This window comes from Ictidomys tridecemlineatus, chromosome 8 (genome assembly GCF_052094955.1).
Source record: "Ictidomys tridecemlineatus isolate mIctTri1 chromosome 8, mIctTri1.hap1, whole genome shotgun sequence".
NCBI classification, from domain to species: domain Eukaryota; kingdom Metazoa; phylum Chordata; class Mammalia; order Rodentia; family Sciuridae; genus Ictidomys; species Ictidomys tridecemlineatus.
Window position 1 is genome coordinate 118520597 of NC_135484.1, and position 18879 is coordinate 118539475.

General features: G+C 40.3%; 1 protein-coding gene across 1 annotated transcript; it reads right to left on the bottom strand.

Annotated features, from left to right (window-relative positions):
* Positions 1 to 7557: 7557 nt before the first annotated feature.
* On the bottom strand, positions 7558 to 18879 carry LOC101973484 (butyrophilin subfamily 1 member A1). The gene is made up of 9 exons (XM_078018644.1): positions 18857 to 18879; positions 17883 to 18259; positions 14879 to 15160; positions 14581 to 14772; positions 14170 to 14196; positions 13964 to 14092; positions 12987 to 13013; positions 8681 to 8751; positions 7558 to 8401 (listed from the first exon to the last, which is right to left on the bottom strand). The coding sequence occupies exons 1-9, from the start codon at positions 18877 to 18879 to the stop codon at positions 7817 to 7819; spliced, it is 1713 nt and encodes a 570-aa protein (XP_077874770.1). The 3' UTR covers positions 7558 to 7816.

An 18879-nucleotide genomic window follows, 5' to 3' on the forward strand; every position in this document is an offset into this window, starting at 1 on the left:
TTTGCAGTCCCACCAGCAATGTGTGAGTGTGCCTTTCCCCCCACATCCTCATCAACATTTATTGTTGTCTGTATACTTGACAACTGCCACTCTGACTGGTGTGAAATGAAATCTTAGAGTAATTTTGATTTTAATTTCTCTACTTACTACAGATGTTGAACATTTTTTTACATATTTGCTCATTGAAGGTATATCTTCTTCTGAGAAGTGTCTGTTAAGCTCCAGCCCATTTGTTGATTTGGTTTTTTGGTTGTTTGTTTTTTTGTTTTGTTTTGTTTTTGTATTAAGTTTTTTGAGTTATTTATGTATCCTGGAGATTTATGTTCTATCTTATATGTGTGTGGCAATAATTTGGTTCCAAATTCAAAGCTCTTTGTTCACCTCATTGATTATTTCTTTTTCTGAGAAGAAGTTTTTTCATTTGAGTTCATCTCACTTATTAATTCTTGATTTTATTTTTGGAACTTTAGGACTCTTTAAGGAAGTCAGAGCCTAATCCAACCTGATTAAAATTTGGGCCTACTTTTTTCTCCATTAGGCACAGGGTTACTGTACTAATTCCTAGATACTTGATCCACTTTGAGTTGAGTTTTGTACATGGTGAGAGACAGGAGTTTATTTTCATTTTGGTGCATATTGATTTGCAGTTCTCAGTACCATTTGTTGAAGAGGGTATCTTTTATCCAATGTTTTTTATGATACTTTTGTCTAGTATAAAATATCTGTATTTTTATGGGTTTGTCTCTGTGTCTTCTATTCTTTGCCATTGGTCTACATGTCTATTTTGGTGCCAATGCCATCCCATTTTTGTTACTATAGTTTTGTAGTATAGTTTAAGGTCTATGATTGTGATGCCTCCTGCTTCACTCTTCTTGATAAGGATTGCTTTGGCAATTCTGGGTCTCTTATTTTTCCAAATGAATTTTATGATTGCTTTTTCTATGTCTATAAGAAATGATGTTGGGATTTTAATTGGAATTGCATTGTATCTGTATAGCTCTTTGGGAAGTATGGCCATTTTGACAATATTAATTTTGCCTATCCAAGAGCATAGAAGATCTTTCCATCCTCTAAGGTCTTCTTCAATTTCTTTCTTTAGTGTTCTATAGTTTTCATTGTAGAGGTCTTTCACCTTTTATTAAGTTAAATCCCAAGCATATATTTTTGAGGCTATTGTGAATGGGGTAGTTTTCCTAATTTCTCTGTCAGGATTCATCACTGATATATAGAAATGCATTTGATATATGGTGTTGATTTTATATCCTGCTACTTTGTTCAATTAATTAATTAATTCTACAAGATTTCTGGTGGAGTTTTTGGATTCTCTAAGTATAAAATCATGTCACCAATAAATAATAATTGAGTTTTTCATTTTCTATTTGTATCTTTTTAATTCCTTTCATCTAATTGCTCTGGGAAGAGTTTTTCAAGGACTATATTGAATAGAAGTGGTGAAAGAGGGCATCCCTGTCTTGTTCCAGTTTTTTGTTCCAACTTTTTGCCATTTAAAATGATGTTGCTCTTCAGTTTAGCATAGATAGCTTTTACAATGTTGAAGTATGTTCCTACTATTCCTCATTTTTCTAGTGTTTTGAACATGAAAGTGTGCTGTATTTTGGTAAATGTTTTCTCAGCGTCAATTGATATAATCATATGATGATTATCTTTAAGTGTATTGATGTGATGAATTGTATTTATTGATTTCTGTATGTTGAAACAACTTTGCAATCCTGGAATAAACCCCACTTGATCATGGTGAACTATTTTTAAAATACGTTTTTGTATGCAATTTGCCAAAATTTTATTAAAAATTTTTAAATACTTTTTATTGTTGATGGACACAATACCTTTATTTTTTATTTGTCTATTTTTATGTGATGCCAGGGGTCAAACCCAGTACATCACACATGCTAGGCAAGTACTCTACCACTGAATCACAACCCTAGTCCCATTTTTGAGAATTTTTGCACCAATGTTTATCAAGGATATTGATCTGAAGCTTTCTTTCCTTGATGTGTCTCTGCCTGGTTTTGGTAACAGGATAATGCCACCTTTGTAGAATGAGTTTGAAAGAGTTCCTTCCTTTTCTATTTCATGGAGTTATTTGAGGAGTGTTGGTGTTAAATATTCCTTGTAGGTCTTGTAGAACTCAGCTGTGAATCAGTCTGGTCCTGGGATTTTTTTGTGTAGTAGGCTTTTGATGGTATCTTCTATTTCCCTGCTTGAAATTGATCTGTATAAATGGTGTATGTCCTCTTGATTCAGTTTGGGTTGATCATATGCCAGTGTAGTGTATCTTAACTCCAACCACAGTTTCTCTGCCTTCAGACATTTATCAAAGCTAAAAATCATACTTTAAAGATACATAAAGAAACAAAACAAATGGAAACTGTTTCATTTCATGAATAAACATTTAGGGTCACTACAGGTGAACTGGGCTGCATGAAATAATCACACAGAGACAGAGAAATACCTTAGGTCTTTTGACAGCTCCTCCAACCTTAGGGGGTCCATGCAGAGAGAGAGCCAGAGAGAGAGTGAACATATGCTGAACACTTTTATTGGGAAGAAGCCATTCAAATGAGGCAAGGGGTCAGATTTCAGGGATTGAGTCTACCTACATGATGTCTGCTGTCAGCAGATTGATTGACATCTGGAGAGGTCATGCCCATCTCATGAGCTGTATAGAGATCATGGCAGAGCAAGCAAAAAGACCAGAGCGACGTCAGCCCAAACAGCTGGGCTATGTTGGTTCAGTCCACTTTGTGTGCTCAGTGCTCATAGTTCACACACACACACAGCCCATGGCTGGCTTGCCACATCTCCACATTCTCATCATTCAAGGTCAAGGGACACTCAATTCCTAAATGGTAGCTCTCAACAGAAAGCCAAGCTTGATCAAGGCTTCTTTCAAGAACAACTTCAGTTGTCCTCAATTTTGTATTTCTGTTGAATCAAACACCCCCATATTGCCATTTGGCACCATAATGAACCAATCTGCATTCCAAGTAGTAACAGGTTAGTTGAAAAGGAAGATGAAGCAGTTAAATGAAATAAGAAAAATACAGTGACAATGGTATGGCCCAGCAATTCTGAGCAACATGATCTAGCATTAATGTCATCACATTCTAAGTCAGACAATGTAATTCTGAAGCAAACTGACAAGTAATATATTTACATGTAGAAAATACTTAAAAAACCACCAAAAATCAACATATTTATATAACATTATTGTTAGAGTTAAGCATTTACTAAGTTGATTAATTTCTCAATTACTCTGACATGCTGTGAGCAATTCAGCACCCTCCTTTAACAAGTACGAAGTTATTGTAGTTTAGATGCTTCTCTCAAAGTCTAGAAACCACATGAATCATTTGAAAAGGAAAACTTAACATAGACCTATTTATGGCTGAGGCCCTGAATTTAATCCCCAGCACAGAGAAAAAAGAAAAAGAATCAAATTAAAAAAAATGAGTTAACTACTAAAAGAAGTAAAAGAATCCTCAAAAGAATGCAGAAATGGCATATATAGGGAAAAAATAGTAGTACCTCTGGATTGAGGCAGAATAGCCAAGTAAGGAAAAAAAATGTATGACAGGGTCCCCAATGAGACTGAGGTGCAGAATTCATTGAGGAAGGTGGAACCATGGCCCACTGGAAGGTTGAAATGGATCTGTAACGCTCCAACTCACCAGGTGTCCTCTTTCATAATACCCCCGCTCCAACATTTGTGACACCAAATGTTTGGAGGTTTCCACACCAATTCTCTGCATATATCAGGGTATCCTATAATTCAATTAAGGAATTACAAGAGAGTCCTACAGGTTAAGTGGACCCCACAGTCTTAAAAGTATGCCCCCCATGACTTCAGATGACAATCACAAGATGGCTCCTCAGGTTTACCCATCTGTTTCTGAAGTTCCTCTCACTGTAAGGAGGTCCAATGTAGTCTCTCCAGTGGCAAAGAAAACCTCTACTCAGGACTTTCAGGCCCTTGCCCATACCACAGAAAAGAATGTAAGGATGTGTTTGGCTTTAGTAAAGAGAGGAAGAGCATCATTAGAAAGTGAAAAGTGAATATAGAAACCCTCTGAGAATAATGTGTGCAATCTCAAGAGCAAGAAGAACCACACCACCAGGGATTAAGGTCAGGTTATTTTATAGGGTACAAAGGTAGAATATATGATCCAAAGGGACAGGACTTCCCTGGAGACTGAGAAATATTGAGTAACATGGTTTCCCATTAGGAAATCTAGTCTGCTATGTTGTTTTTATCTGATATTTAATCAGGTATTTGATCCAATCAAATGTTAGCCCCTAGCTTCATGAGGTTAGTAGTGTCTTTCTTTTGAAATCTTCTTCCTGCTTTGCTGAATTCCAGAAAATGTATATGGAACTGGAAACTTACAAAATAACTTATGAGATTGTTTGGAGCATTTTTCCTTTGGTCTCTTTCTGTCCCTTAAGATTCTTTGTTCAGGTCAGGAGCAGTTCACAAGTTATTGTTCCACATCCCAACAGGCACATTTCTCCTTTAGAGCTTTTTTGTAGTATCCTAAATTTCTATCTCATTCCAAATAACCATCTTCCATTCCCAAGATCCATTCTTAGATTGGGTGATTTTCTACATCCATTTTCTAGATGGGCTCAGAAAATCAACAGAAACAACTTTGTTTACTAACCAATTTATTATAAAAGATCTTGTAAAGGATACAGTGAATAGCCAGATGAAATGCACATAGGGTGAGGCCTAGAAAAGCCTCGAGCACAAGAATACCTGTCCTGTGATGGAGATTGAGAGGCAGCACCCCCAGAAACATGAATACATTGTTGTTCATCAACTCAGAAGCTCCCTCAATGTTTTATGGATATTTTACTGTGTCATTATGATTGATCAAATCATTGATTGCTTGCAATTAATTAACTCAACCTTCAGCTCTATTTTGTCCCCTCTTTCATTTTTTATTCATAAAATTTGTTCCTTTAGTAACCTGCCCCCATCCTGAGGTGACCCAAGGGGCTTTCTAAAAATTTTCTTATTAATATAAACTCAGATGGCTGAAAGGGGCTTATAATTAAAAACAATAGACTCTCCCTTCATCTAAACAGAAAATTCCAAGGTTTTTAGGAGATATTTTCAGGAATCATGGAGAGAAATCACTTTTTAGGAACCTAGGACAGAGACTAAAAATACAGATATATACATCAATGTAGACATTTTGTATTATGTCACCAAAAGGTGGGCCTTCTGTACACCACTGGAAGTTGCAACAAAAAGGGAAAACAGCCCAGTATGGTGGCCCATGCCTGTAATCCCAGCATTTTCGAGGCTGAGGCAGGAGTATCACAAGTTCAAAGCCAGCCTCAGCAACTTATCCATGCCCTCAGCAACATAGGAAATGTAGGATAAGATTGTCTCAAATTTTTAAAGGCGGGGGTTGGGTGCTGGAATTGTAGCTCACTGTTGATGCATATGTGCAGAACGGGCTTTAATCCTCAGCACCACATTAAGAAATAAACTAAATAAATTATTGTGTTCATCCACTACTAAATAAAACTATTTTTAAATAATATAGTTTGGGATTGTTGCTAAGTGATTAAGCATCCCTGGATTCAATCCCTGGTAACAGAAAAGAAAAAAAGGAAAGGAAAGGAAAGAGAAGGGAAAAAAAGGGAAGGGAAGGGAAGGGAAGGAAAGAAAAGAAAACAGAAAGAAAGAAAGAAAGAAAGAAAGAAAGAAAGAAAGAAAGAAAGAGAATTAACTTGCCTTGCAGTGGCCCTTCCAGTGCATTGTACCAACAATCTCACATTGTGTCAGATGGCAAAAAGTGTTTACAAGGTGCAGTTCCAAGAACACAAAGAAGATCACCAGGGAGTGGATTTGGAACACAAATGCAATGAAATGATACTAGACTCTGTCCACACCTTTGACTTTATTCTTTATGTTTGCATACATTTTACACCATATTACAAACATTTGAACTTCCATAAGACAACAAATCTACATGACAAAGCCACCTGACAAATGAAGAGGTTCTCATCTGTTCCCCCACATGAGGAAAGAAGCACTCCCAGTCACTGTACACTACACTGTTATATTATCTACTCTTCAGATTCAGTCAGTCTCTATCAATATACTGTTACCTAAAAGATAAAAATTTGTATAGAAAATCATAAATATAAGAAGAGAGAAACCAAATGGTCAAAATTCACAAATATACACATATATACCACAAGTTAAGAGAAAATACACAAAGCTATTAAAGTCCTTGTTTCTAGAAGGACTATGTAGTTATATGTACTTTCTATCTATCAAATCCCAAACTGTGTTGTCTCTTCCCCAGTCAGAACAACTGGTCACGATTCTTCACTTGGTAGAGTGAAAACATCTTTATTCTTGCAGTTGTAGTATAGACACAAAGTGAGAATGTAAGGAAAAGTCAAAGAGGGTAGCAGGAAGTGGGATATGATCAAAGTACACTATACGCATGTATGAAATTGTCACAATAAGAACCAATATTTTATACAATGAATATATACTAATAGCTTTTTAAGGAGGGGACCCATTGTCTAATCCTGAATTAACATATCACAACACTCTCAGTGGTACCAGAAATTTACTGAATTATGGAAAAATAGGCATGTTATATTCATCTCAGAATATAAAGCAGATAACATAAAATGTTGGACTCTTCTCTTAAAACTCCATCATTCATTGTAGTTTGGAACTGAAATATCCCCCAAAGGCTCATGTGTTAAAAGTTTGGTCCCCAGCTGGTGGCCCTTTGGGAGGTGGTAGAAATTTCAATGGGTCCGGACTAGGAAAGAGGAAGGAAGTAGGTAACTGTGACTGTGTCCTTGCAGACTATGTCTTGGCCCCTTATCTATATATTTCTCTCTCTCTCTCTCTCTCTCTCTCTCTCTCTCTCTCTCTCTATCTCTATCTCTATCTCTATCTCTATCTCTATCTCTCCTCTCTCTCATTCTTTCTCCTCTCCTTCTCCTTCCCTCCCCTCTCTCCCCCTCACTTTCTCTCTCTCTCCCTCTCTTGCCTTCTGTCTGCCATAAGGTGAACCACTCACTCCACCACTTGCTCCCATACATTCTACCTCAGAAACAATGCAGCCAGGTGACTATGGGCTGAAACCTCTAAAACTGTGAGGAAAATAAATCTCTCCTCCTTTAGGTTGATTTTCTCTGTATTTTGTTACAGAGACAAAAAAAATGAATAACACACCTCTCCATTTCACTGGAAATTTTTGGATAATAAACTGTCATCTGATAGTCCAAATATGCAAAAATAAAACTGAGGACCATGCTCAACCTCAAGGTTCCTCTACACACATGCAGGTGCAGTAATGTAATCTCTCCTTTGTTTAAATTTTTTATTTTGTTTTGTTTTGTTTTTGGAAACAGAGTATCATTATGTTGGCCAGGCTGGTCTCAAACATGTGGGATAAATTGATCCACGTGCCTTAGCCTCCCCAGTAGATGGGACTATAGGCAAATGCTGCCACAGCTGCTTGAAATACTTATTAATACCAAAACATAGGGCTCCTCAGTTAAATTGCACATTCTCTAAGCCAGTTACAAAATAGCCAAATTTTATCTTCTGCTATCTGAATATTAGATATGACCTGAACTCTCATAACCACACATCTATCTAAAGTCTTAACACAGAGCAGAAGGACAAGCCCACTGAACAGTCCAAGCCTCATATCACAGGCTTTTGACACAGGGAGTCTATAGCCCCAGAAGAGCCACAGTGAGGGATCACAGATAGCAAGGGACCCTACGTGGACAAAACCTGGGAGTGTCAGGGAAGTAACAGAGATTCAGCCTCTGGGGGAGCTCCATCAACACCACAACCTGAGCTGAACCCCTCCATTGGGGTGCTCAGGATTTCCTCCAAAGCAGGAAAATTGTTAAGGGGTACAGGGAGCCCCTCAGACCCACTTTCCATGGAGCAGATGGTCATGGACACAGCTCCACACATAATCATGAAGTATGGAAACAGAGCTCCAGAAAAGGAGGCTGGAGGGAAAGAGAAAATGTGGGACCCATCAATCATGTTATAGAAGGAGACATCCCCTTCACTGTAGTCCAGGAAAACCCCCACCCTGCAGGGATCCTGCCTAGGAGATAAAAAAGTCTCAGGATCAGTTAGGGCAAAATAACTCTTGTTAACTTTCTGCATGACCCAAAATCCCCTTTGTGATGATTCGAGGTAGTTGTATTTTCTCGTCACATCTTTCCTACAGACTCCCAGAGTCCACTTGCTGTGTAAATCATTCTCTATCTCCACTTCCCAGTACCATCTTCCTGATGTGATGCCCTCATGACCCAACACACTGCATTTTTCAACACCGTAGACATAGCCGTCCTTCCAGAGCAGGTGCATCTTTTCATGACAAACAGAAAGCCTGTGGTGAGCAGAGTCTGGATCCAGAGTGACAGGCCCTGTTGAGAGACTTATCAGTCATGCAAGGTCCTCCCCTGCCCCAAAACAAAGCACACAGCCACCCACCACCTCAAAGCCATATAGCTGCCTGAGCTGAGGAGGGGATAAGCCTCTTGAGATATGAGTCTTGTAACTCAAGCCCACATCATAAACCAGGAGAAGGAGCCAGAGGCTGATTTGGGGGGGTAGACTTGTGACAGGACCCTTGAGAACCAGTACCAGTGTTGTGACCATCACTTCTGCCACAGCAATACCATTGGTGATGCCAGCATCTGAATCACCACAGAGAACTTAAGGAGAAGCCAGAAGCCATGAGGGCAACAGGAGGAACATCTAGGAGCACACAGTCACTCACAGGCTTGGAACCGTTCCTTCCGCCAATCTACGAAAGAACACACATCTCATGTCAGGGATTTGCAGAGTCCATACACATCAGGGTAGGCACCCAGTCTTCTGAAACACAGCAATGTGTGAGGAAGAAGGGAAAAATATGTTTGAAAACATTCAGCTGCTGTATTTTTTTCTTACACACATACTGTTCAGATTTAGCTACCAAATAATGCTTTCTCAAGACAAAGACACACAACAATCCTGAAAACTGGGTTATCTTGAGATACAATTAAGGTTATAAAATTTCAAAGACCTCCATTTACTTATAAAGAACTGACTGTGCTGAACTTGTATGGTTACCTCTAAGCCATGAGTAGAGAATTACATCTAGCTTAGCTGAACTTGCAGGATGACAATAAATCATGAATGCAGGGAACTCAGAGAAATCTTACCCAGTTAGGTTGCAATGGACAGGGTTTTAAGATGGGAGAGAAAGAAGTTCAAAGCAGGAAACAAATATATCCAGTGAGAGATCAATACTAGTGACTTTTCTTCCACTTTGTAAATACCAATAAGAGAAAAACATCCTTACATATATGGGAGAACCCAAAAATATTGAACCTACTCATTTGCTTCCCAAAAGAATTGCCTGAAGAGTTTCAAAACTTCCAGCTATGATAGAACCCATAACCCTAAACTCCAGAGTGTGTGAATGTGTGAAATCCATGACTAGGCCACTTTAAAAATGTGACTAAGATTCAAGTTCTTGAGCAGGGGAGATTATTCTGGATTCTCTGGGCCAGTCCAAACTAATCTCATGAACCCTTGTGAATAGAGAGAGACCTTTATTGGCTGTATCTGAGAAGCAGATAGAATCACAGAAACAAGGTCAAAACCATGTTGTGCTGCTGGTTTTGAAGATGGAAGAACAGGCCCCCAAATGAGGGAATACAGATGGCCTCTAGAAACTGCACAAGACATCAGCCTCCCGAAAGGAACACAGCCTTGTCCACATCTTCTTGTACTTCTGGCCTACAACACGTAAGATAATATATTTGTGTTGGTTTAAGCTACTAACTGTTCTTAATATTTATTTTTTAGTTGTAGTTGTCAATACCTTTATTTTTTAATGTGGTGTTGAGAATCAAACCCAGAGCCTCGCACGTGCTAGGTGAGCACTCTACCACTGAGCTACATCCCCAGACTCAAGCTGCTAATTTTTTAGTAATTTGGCAGCAAACAGAAAACTAATATGCCCACATAGATGACACACCCTAAGTGGAAAAAAGCACTGTCAGAGAAATGTGCTTACAGAAACCATGAACCTCCCTGTCTCCTGCACTTAGGAAGAGGAGTACCAGGAAAATCTCACATTCTCTGCTAGATGGTGAAAAGACAGGGGACCAGTGAGCCAGTGAAACAGAAAGGGTCTAAAGATCAGAGGAAAAAGTCCAGTGGCAACCAAGAATCAGTGACACTGACCTTGGACTTTACCTAAGGGTCAGGGGAAGGGGGACCAAGCAATGAGATGAGAACTGCCTTTTCTCTGGAGACACCAACCCAAGAGTATTATGAACCAGTTCAGACTAGCCTCCTGATGGAGAGGACCTGAAATAACTAAGAGAAAACACATTGTCCCTCTTCCCCCACCGTCCCAAGGCCACATAAGTCTCCTAAAACCACCATACTCTCTTTTGGGAAGAGGTCAGGAAGGTAGTTGACCAAAGCAAAGTCTACATATGTCATACACTCCAAAATGTCTTCAACTGGAAAGCTTTTGCCTCCATCATGGCAGAGCCTTAGGAACAAGATTAGAATGATTAACATAATAACTAAACAACATTTTTATTTCTTAAAGATTTTTGTTTAAATTTGTTCTCCCCATTTCCACTAATATATGTTCAATCACCTACATGGGTATTTCCATCTTTGTTGAGTTGCTTGATAGAAACTAGATCATATAAAATGTCTGAGCAGACCCAGATGACCCTTGGAGAAAAGTAAACTTTGCTCATTTTTTACTAAGACATTAATTAAAATTCAATTATAATTTTCTATATAATAACTAACTGAGATTATCAAAGAAATATAAAAGAGAGGAAAAGGAAGCAGACGAGGGAGAAAAGGAGAAGGACTGAAAGAGAAAACTTTTTGAGACTCTCCAGTGTGTCAAGTACCATGCTATGCACCTTAATGCAGCCTTCATATAATTCCCACAGAAAATTTTAATTTATAACTCATTGTTACAATTTCATGAACAAGATGAAATAGAGATTTGTTCACCTCACACTATGCACCTGTCAATATGACAGTGTTGATTCTAGTATAGCAATGGTGTTTATCCTTACAAAATAAAAGAGTATGCAAGTGTTACATGAAAATTTATAGACATTAATTCAGCAGAAAATGGGGAGATGGTTAAAAAAAGCCTATGTGATCCTTCTTTTTTAATAAACATGTCCTCAGGAAAATCATTAAGATTCTCAAAGAGTGTTCCTCAGATATTTAAATCCAAAGCCTCCTTGATGTCATGACTCATTCTTCTCTGTCTCTCACAGTCTATATCCCTGATGCCAAAAAGAAACATCTAGAGCAGGAAATGGGCATATTATACAAATTCAGATGGCACAGGTCCTAAACTCACCCCCAGAGTTAAAGAGTCCTCTGGATTATCTTTCATTGCATTAGAAACTACCTTAGCATATGCCTGTCCTGACTGCTACTGGAAGGTGGAGGTGTTCTCATTATCACAAATTCAATGAGATGATTACTTAGAAATGGCTTAATGGAATTCACACTCACACACACACACACACACACACACACACACACACAGACAACACACACACACAAAATGTATTCACTGAAAACTCTCAAAGATATATCAAGGAGTTGGTTATATTTCAGGCACATAATAAAACCACAAATCCTCTTCACACTCAACTCTAACCACCTTGGATGGGATTTTCCATCTCTCACTGCTTCAGCACACCCAAAATGTCTATGTGAATCTTGGGCACTCCACTTTCTTTCTCACCTCCTCTCTCCTCCTACCTCATCCTTTCTTTTCTGATTTGTTCCAACCCTTTCTCAGGTAAACAATACTAAACTCTCCAGGTTTCTCTTTTTATGATGTTCACACGGTTAAAAAAAATCAAAGACCAAAACACAAATAAAAAATTTCTTAAAAGCAAAGAAAATTATAGTGAACATCATAAATTGCATTGTGTTCCTTATATACAAATGCAGACTTTGAATTTAATTTCGGATGTTTCACAGATCCTCTAAACATGCTGGACCCAAAATTCAGAACAACAGAAACTCATATCTCAGAAACCAAGGTGCTTGGAAGAAACCCAGCTGGGACAGCGAGTCAGAGTAGGAGGTGGCTGAGAGAAGATCAATATCCAGAGGACCAGGAAAAAAAAACAATAAAACCAAACCTGGACCCAAACAATAGGAATTTGGGGTAAAGGGAATAGAGAACCAAGGCCCCACATTAGGAAGATGAAAATCCTAAAGTGTCAAATATGATTTCTGAAGTTTTTTGGAGACCAGCAATTTCTATCCCCAGTTCCAACCCTGTTCCATCAAGGCTCTGCTCACAACTGAACTCTCCAGTGTCACTGTACCAACAGTTAAATGCGATTGAAAAGCTGAAATCAAAATTAAAAAAGACATTTGGGAAATTACCAAAAATGAAGAATAATTTAGGGCTGAGGTTGTGGCTCAGAAGTAGAGTGCTTGCCTACCATGCATGAGGCACTGGGTTTGTTCCTCAGCACCACATAAAAATAAAATAAAGGTATTGTGTCCATCTACAACTAAAAAATGTTCAAAAAACTGAAGAGTGTTTAAAAGATAGGAATATGAGGTGACTTCTTTGATCCAAACAGAAGGAGTCTCTGTGGTCTTCCAATGAAAGTTACAATCATTTTTCTCTCCATTTAGGAGAATGTTGCTTTCGTATTGTACTTGGCTTTGGTTAGTTTGGGCAGGGGACAGATTAACATGTGATGATTATGAAAGAAAAAAAAAAGAAGAGAAGTTAAAAGTGTTAACTGGGAGGGGTAGGAAACAAATTAAAGAAGAGAGAGCAGGAAACTCATCCCATCCTGGGTGGAGGACACTGATACAGAAGGTCAGAGGTGGAGCCAGGAGGAGGGAAGGCCAAGGAAACATCAGAGTCACTTACCTGCATACAGGAGGGCCTTCCTCCAGGCTGAAAGGGAACACACGGTGGTGAGACCACAGCTAAAACAAGCCTGGTCAGCATGAATGTACCTTCCCTGGTCTTCCCTCCATTCTAAATATGAGACTACCCACAGGAGGAGAGAGTCAGAAAGAGATGGCCTCTTGCAGTATGCAGGGTCCACAGGGAGTTGGGGGAAATCCCCTGGACCACAGATCAAGATGGCTGCTTTACAGGCCAATTGATGCCATTGCCCCACTGATTTCTATCTGTCAGAAAACCATCTGCCTCAAAACTCATAAAAGTTCATATTTTATTTGTCTTTATTCAGTTTTGCCACTAAGGATAAAAATTATGCTATGTGTAAAAATATTTGAGAGAATAAAATATAATTCACTCTGCAATTGTCAGGGGTATTATTATTATATCCAGGCTTTTTCTGGCAAAGATATATTTGAAAAGGGGTGGGGATGTACACCGTGGTAGAGGGCTTGTCAAGCATGCATAAGGTTCCAGGTGCATGCCTCAGCAACAAAAAATGAAAAAAATAAAATTTAAATTTGAAAAGACACTTGGGAGATTACCAAATATGAAGAATGATTTAGAGACAGCAATGAGTTCTGTGATAAAACTTCCCAATTTTTCACTTTGGAAATATTTCTAGACAATAAGAACCAGTTTTTAGGAAATACTTGGTTCACTCTACCACATTTCCACCTGTAATGAGCAGCCCCATTGAATTAGCACCTTCAGGAGCTAGAGAAAACATAATCCCTCACTGGCAATTTGTAGGGACACAAACAGAAGGTCACACTTCTAAACTTAATGACACCATTTACTTATATAGATCATTTAATAAAATCATACTATATGCCTTTCATCTATTAGGTGGAGTCCAATAGGTAGATGCATTGAAGGAAAAACAACACAAAATAATGGGCAATCCAGGGTTGAAATAAGATGCAGAATACATGACAAACCATGGGTCACCATCACACCCAGGTTTCCAAGCACTAGGAAGGAAATAGCAGCCAAGGTCAAAGAAAGTCCACGGACCAGTGTTCTGGCTTCCACTAGCTTCCCAGGGATGGGGTCCCACATGTCTGTGCCTAGACAGAAACAAGTACAGGGGACACCAGGACACAGGTAAGATAAGGAAACAAGGATTACCTGCAGAGTCACTTACCAGACAGATAAGCTTCTTTTCTCTGATCTGAAAAACAACAAGAAAGAAGGGAGCTTGGAACTAGAACATGTGCTACCAAGGAAACAGAAAATTCAGAAAGGAAAGAAGAACTTACGGAGGTCTGCCATGAGTTCATCTAAAAAAAAAAAATGAAAAAAAGTATGAACACCCATCCCCAAGAAAAGAAAAGACTGTGCCTGGAAAAACCTAGGAATAATGTTTCTGTTCACTAGAATTTCTAACTACAAACCCACCCAACCCCACCAGTCTCTAGCTCTCCACTCTGATCTACTCAGTCACCTCCTCTGGGCCCAGGACCATGGGTCTCCCTGGAGAGCTGGACCCCAGACTCTGGTCCCTGTCAGCTGTCCCACTCACCACCAGGTCTGCACTTGCCCTGTGGGGTCTTACCAATGGCCTTCAGTGCCTCTTCCTTTGCCTGCTGTTCCTCCTCCTTAAGGCGCCGCAGATGCTCCTTTTCCTGCCTGCTTCTGGAATGTTCTTTTCTGATAAAATAGCAAGCCCCTAAGAGTAGGAGCCCCAGCATGGTCAGGACCACAGCAAATGCTGGCTTCCAGGGAGAAGCCTGAGGGAAGAAGGGCTCTGTGGCCAGGCAGACAGAGGTCAGGGGCACACCCAGGAGAGCCAGCACACTCAGAGAGGCCAGCCCCTCCCCACAGCTCTGCTGGGAGTGGGAAGCAGCACTGACCTGGGATGTAAATAGTCATGGCCTTCTCCTGGCCCAGGACAGGGTTGAGGACAGAGCAGGTCACATTCCCCACAGAACTGTCTCTCACCACCAGAGTGGCCTCCACACTGAACAGCTCCTCAGTGTCTTGGGTGTGGGCCTCAGAAAGTGCTGGGAACTTGTTTCCCCTGAGGTCTCTCCACTGCACCTGGGGCTTTGGGAACCATCCTGAGGCTTTGCACACCACACGCACTCCATCCTCTTCTGGCCCTTCTATGTGCACTTGGGGGTCAGAGCCCATCCCTGTGGGAAGGAAGCTGTGGAGCCCCAGGAGGCCACCTTGGGCCCTGAGACCCCAGAGTTGCCTAGATATCACAAAATTTCAGAGGGAAGGATTCATGTTGAATTCTGGGAATTCTATGGGAAGAGGGAAGGAAAGGAAGGAGCACAGGGACCCCCAAAGGGCAGTGGGCTCTTCTCCCCAACTGTGAGGCCAAGGCAAACAGGAAGAATTTGGTCCCAGGACTCCCTCCTTGAATCTCACTCTTCTCACCTCACACACTCTCCTGAGACATCTGCCTCTCTGTATATCATGTCCAAAATGATATTAAGTGACCACCTTGTCTCCTGAATTCTCTTCTCCTACACCCATGTTCCCATGAGTTATCTTTACCCACTTTCCTCACATACACCTCAAACTCCAAACTCCAAACTGAATTCATAAATTTGTACCACTTGTGATAAAACAAAAATTAAAATCTCCCTAATTCCTCACCCTTCTTTATACCTAGTTCTCCCACTTCCACACACTTTTTACAGCTTTTATCTTTTGCCTCTGGGCCCAGGCATGGGATTTGATTTAGGCAATAAGAAATTAGCTAATGTGACTAGTGCAGAGGTTTGAAAAGCACTTGCCCCTTGGTTTTACCCTCTGCCATTTCCACAGGAGGACAATCCTGGGCTACCCAGTGGAGAATGGACTCCTGTGACATTGCCTGGTCAACCTGCTACAGTTCAGCCAAATGACCACCTAAAACATGAGCATACCCAATCAAGATGCACCTGGTGAACTTTTCAGCTGACCTAAGAACAAATAAAAATTACAAGAAAAAGCTTAATTCTCCCTGTTGAATAAAAGATTTTATTCTTTTTTCTTATACCATTTGCTTTAGGAAATGTCAATTACAAATAGGTATTTTCTCCTCTTTTGAAATGTTTATATATTGGTTAGGTTTTCTGCCAGCTTTGTGGCTCAGAAATGCCTTTCTCAAGGACCTGGGAACCATTTCTTTGAAATGTAACCATCAGGGAAGATAGCAACACTTTGCCCCCTTTTTGTGGAAAGGTAGGAGCCTAACATATATGGGTATCTTGCTACAAGTTGTAAAACTGCTTCCTGTCATAAAGCTGGAAGAGTTTATTTTTCTTCCAGATAAAGCCTATTAGATGACACAGATGGTCTCCCAAACTACCAGGTAAATTTAGGATGAGTTATATTGAACAACAGTGCTTTGAGCCGTCTTAGTTGAGGATTACTCATTGTTCAACTTGAAAACAAATATACAGGAGATTATATATGATTGGCTCTAAAGAGAATGATGAAATTATTTTTCTGGTTGTGTAATCCATTCACAGATCACCATACTATATATCACACTCTAGTTTGATGCTTATTCAGTAATAAAAGTGTTTTATCCTAGCATGGAAGGGACATTCTAGTTGTAATTATGTTTCTGAAATATGACCAAAGATGTGAGTAAATCCAGGTGAGATAAGCCAAGTTCAGCCCCAATGAGTTGAACTCACTTAGTGCCTGAATTAAATACATTTTTATTGCCAAATGCACCTGAGATTGTGGCTGTTTGTTACACGGAATTATCACAGCAGTAGAACTGACACATAATTATCAATAGTCCTGCCATGAAACAACAAATGGTTCAAATAAATTCCTGGAAGTCTCTGAACTCTTCTCCTCCCGTTCCAAACTCTGTGCCCACAAATCTACTCAGTCAGGCACTCATTCTCTCCACATCATAACTGCACTCCATGCCTCCTTCTTGGTCACCTCCCATCCATCCATTCACAACTGCCAACATGAGCATTCCCAGCATGGCTCTGTTTAGGATTCCCCCTACTCTGCATCCAAACTCCATAACACAGCACACAAAGCCTTTACTGATCTGGTAACTGCCTTCCTTTCCAACACTTGTCCCCAAACTCCACCATCTGATACCCTCAGGGCCCACACACTCAATCCCAAGAACTATCTGCTCAAATTCAAGTAGCCACCATCACCATGTTGTCTGCCCTCTGCCTTTTCACCTTCCATCCCATCAACATCCAGGGCTCTTGTGCCATCCCAGTTGTCCACTCCTAATGACCTCATCCTGACACCTGTGAGTGGTGTTAATACAGGATCATCTCTTTATTCCAGTATTGCCACTTCTTACCATCCTCCCCTCACTCCTCCTACCAACCATGATGGCCTCATTATACCCATAATAATCAACAAAACTCCTACTTCAAAGGTTTCATACCAGATGCTCCCTCTGCATGAATAGGATATCAGGCCCCACAGATATCCACCTGGCTAAATACCTACTTCCTTTGAGCCTTGCTCAGACTGTCATTAAGGCTCTGTCCAAGCCCCTATGTAACACTACAGCTTGTTCCAACTTCCCAGCCCACATCCTGTGCCCCTTTGTTAATTCTATTTGGTCTTTTGTCTTAAGTAATTATCATCTTATCACATCGTCTATTGAGTTATTTATTATATTTTTTCCTTTGTCTCTTGAAAGACATGGCTGGGATCTCTGTTACACTGATATATCTCTGGGCACAGGATAAGTCCTCACATATTTTAGATGCCCCTAAACAGTGCTTGTATTGAATCAATTAATAAAAGAAAGCCACTTTTTTCTTTCATTTCACCTTTAAAAATGTGAGGCTTAATTTGAATAATTCTTGATATTCCTACCAAACCCAGTACTCCCAAGGTTTCTAGAATAGACACCAAGAAACTAACCTGCCACCTTCACTTCCAAATCAGCCTCTTCATAGAAGCCTCCATGTCTGAAGTAGCAGGTGTACATTCCATTGTCAGAAACCTGGACCTTGTGGATGTGCACAGAAGCCTGCCCTTCTGAAAGGAAGTCCTTCACCAGTGAGGTCCGCCCTCTGTACTCAGCCATCTGCTCCTCAGTCTGTTCTTGTTGGTTCCAGTAGATGAACACTGCCTTTGAGAGTGTGGTGCGGAACCACCCCAGTTCCATGTTCTCTGCATTCATGGCTGGGAATAGGGCGCAGGGCAGTATGGCATCCTCACTCAGCACTGCCACAATGGGGTGTTCAGGGCCAATAACCTGGAACTGCTCTGTGAACACAGAAATAGGGGAAAGGAAGCTAGAGAGACACAGACAAAAAAAAAAACAGAGAACACACAACATCAGGTGGAAAGTCCAGGAAAGGTGGGGCAGGGGCCACATGAGATGTCCCCTACAGTCTGATAGATTTGGAAAAGGTCTTCTGATCATAATGGTGTGGACAGAAATGATGTCAAGGACAATCTCTCATTGTCTTCTGCTCCTGGTCCCAGGCCCTTCCATGAAGTAATCTCTAATTCAGTGGTTCTCAAGCTTTCATGCCCCTGAGCCACTAGGATGCCTTATAGAGCACACATCACTGGACTCCATTCCAGAGCATCTCATTCACTAGATCTGGGGTGGACCAATGAATGTGCATGTACAAGAAGTTCCAAGGGTGGTCTGGGGAGCACACATTGTGAATCCCATGTCAAACTTGTCCTGTCTCAGGACAAACCTCAAAACTGACAAAGAGTACACCTGACCAAAGGTCAGCACTCTTTGAACATTCAGCCACACCCAGGAAATTCCCCTCTTCCAATTCTAAATTTTTTACTTCAGTCTATATTTTTCTCCTCCACTGAGGGAGGAGAGAAATACATATGCACTTTAAAACACAGAGTCAAATGCTACTTACTGCTGTGAAGATCCTGCTCTCAT

Excerpts from the sequence above, each read along its gene's own strand:
- LOC101973484 (XM_078018644.1), bottom strand. The coding sequence starts at position 18,879 with ATGAGAGCAGGATCTTCACAGCA. Across the intron at positions 18,260-18,856 it reads AGAGCAGGATCTTCACAGCA|CTTCCTTTCCCCTATTTCTG; the intron begins GTAAGTAGCATT and ends GTGTCTCTCTAG. Across the intron at positions 14,197-14,580 it reads AGAGGCACTGAAGGCCATTG|ATCAGAGAAAAGAAGCTTAT; the intron begins GTAAGACCCCAC and ends GTTGTTTTTCAG.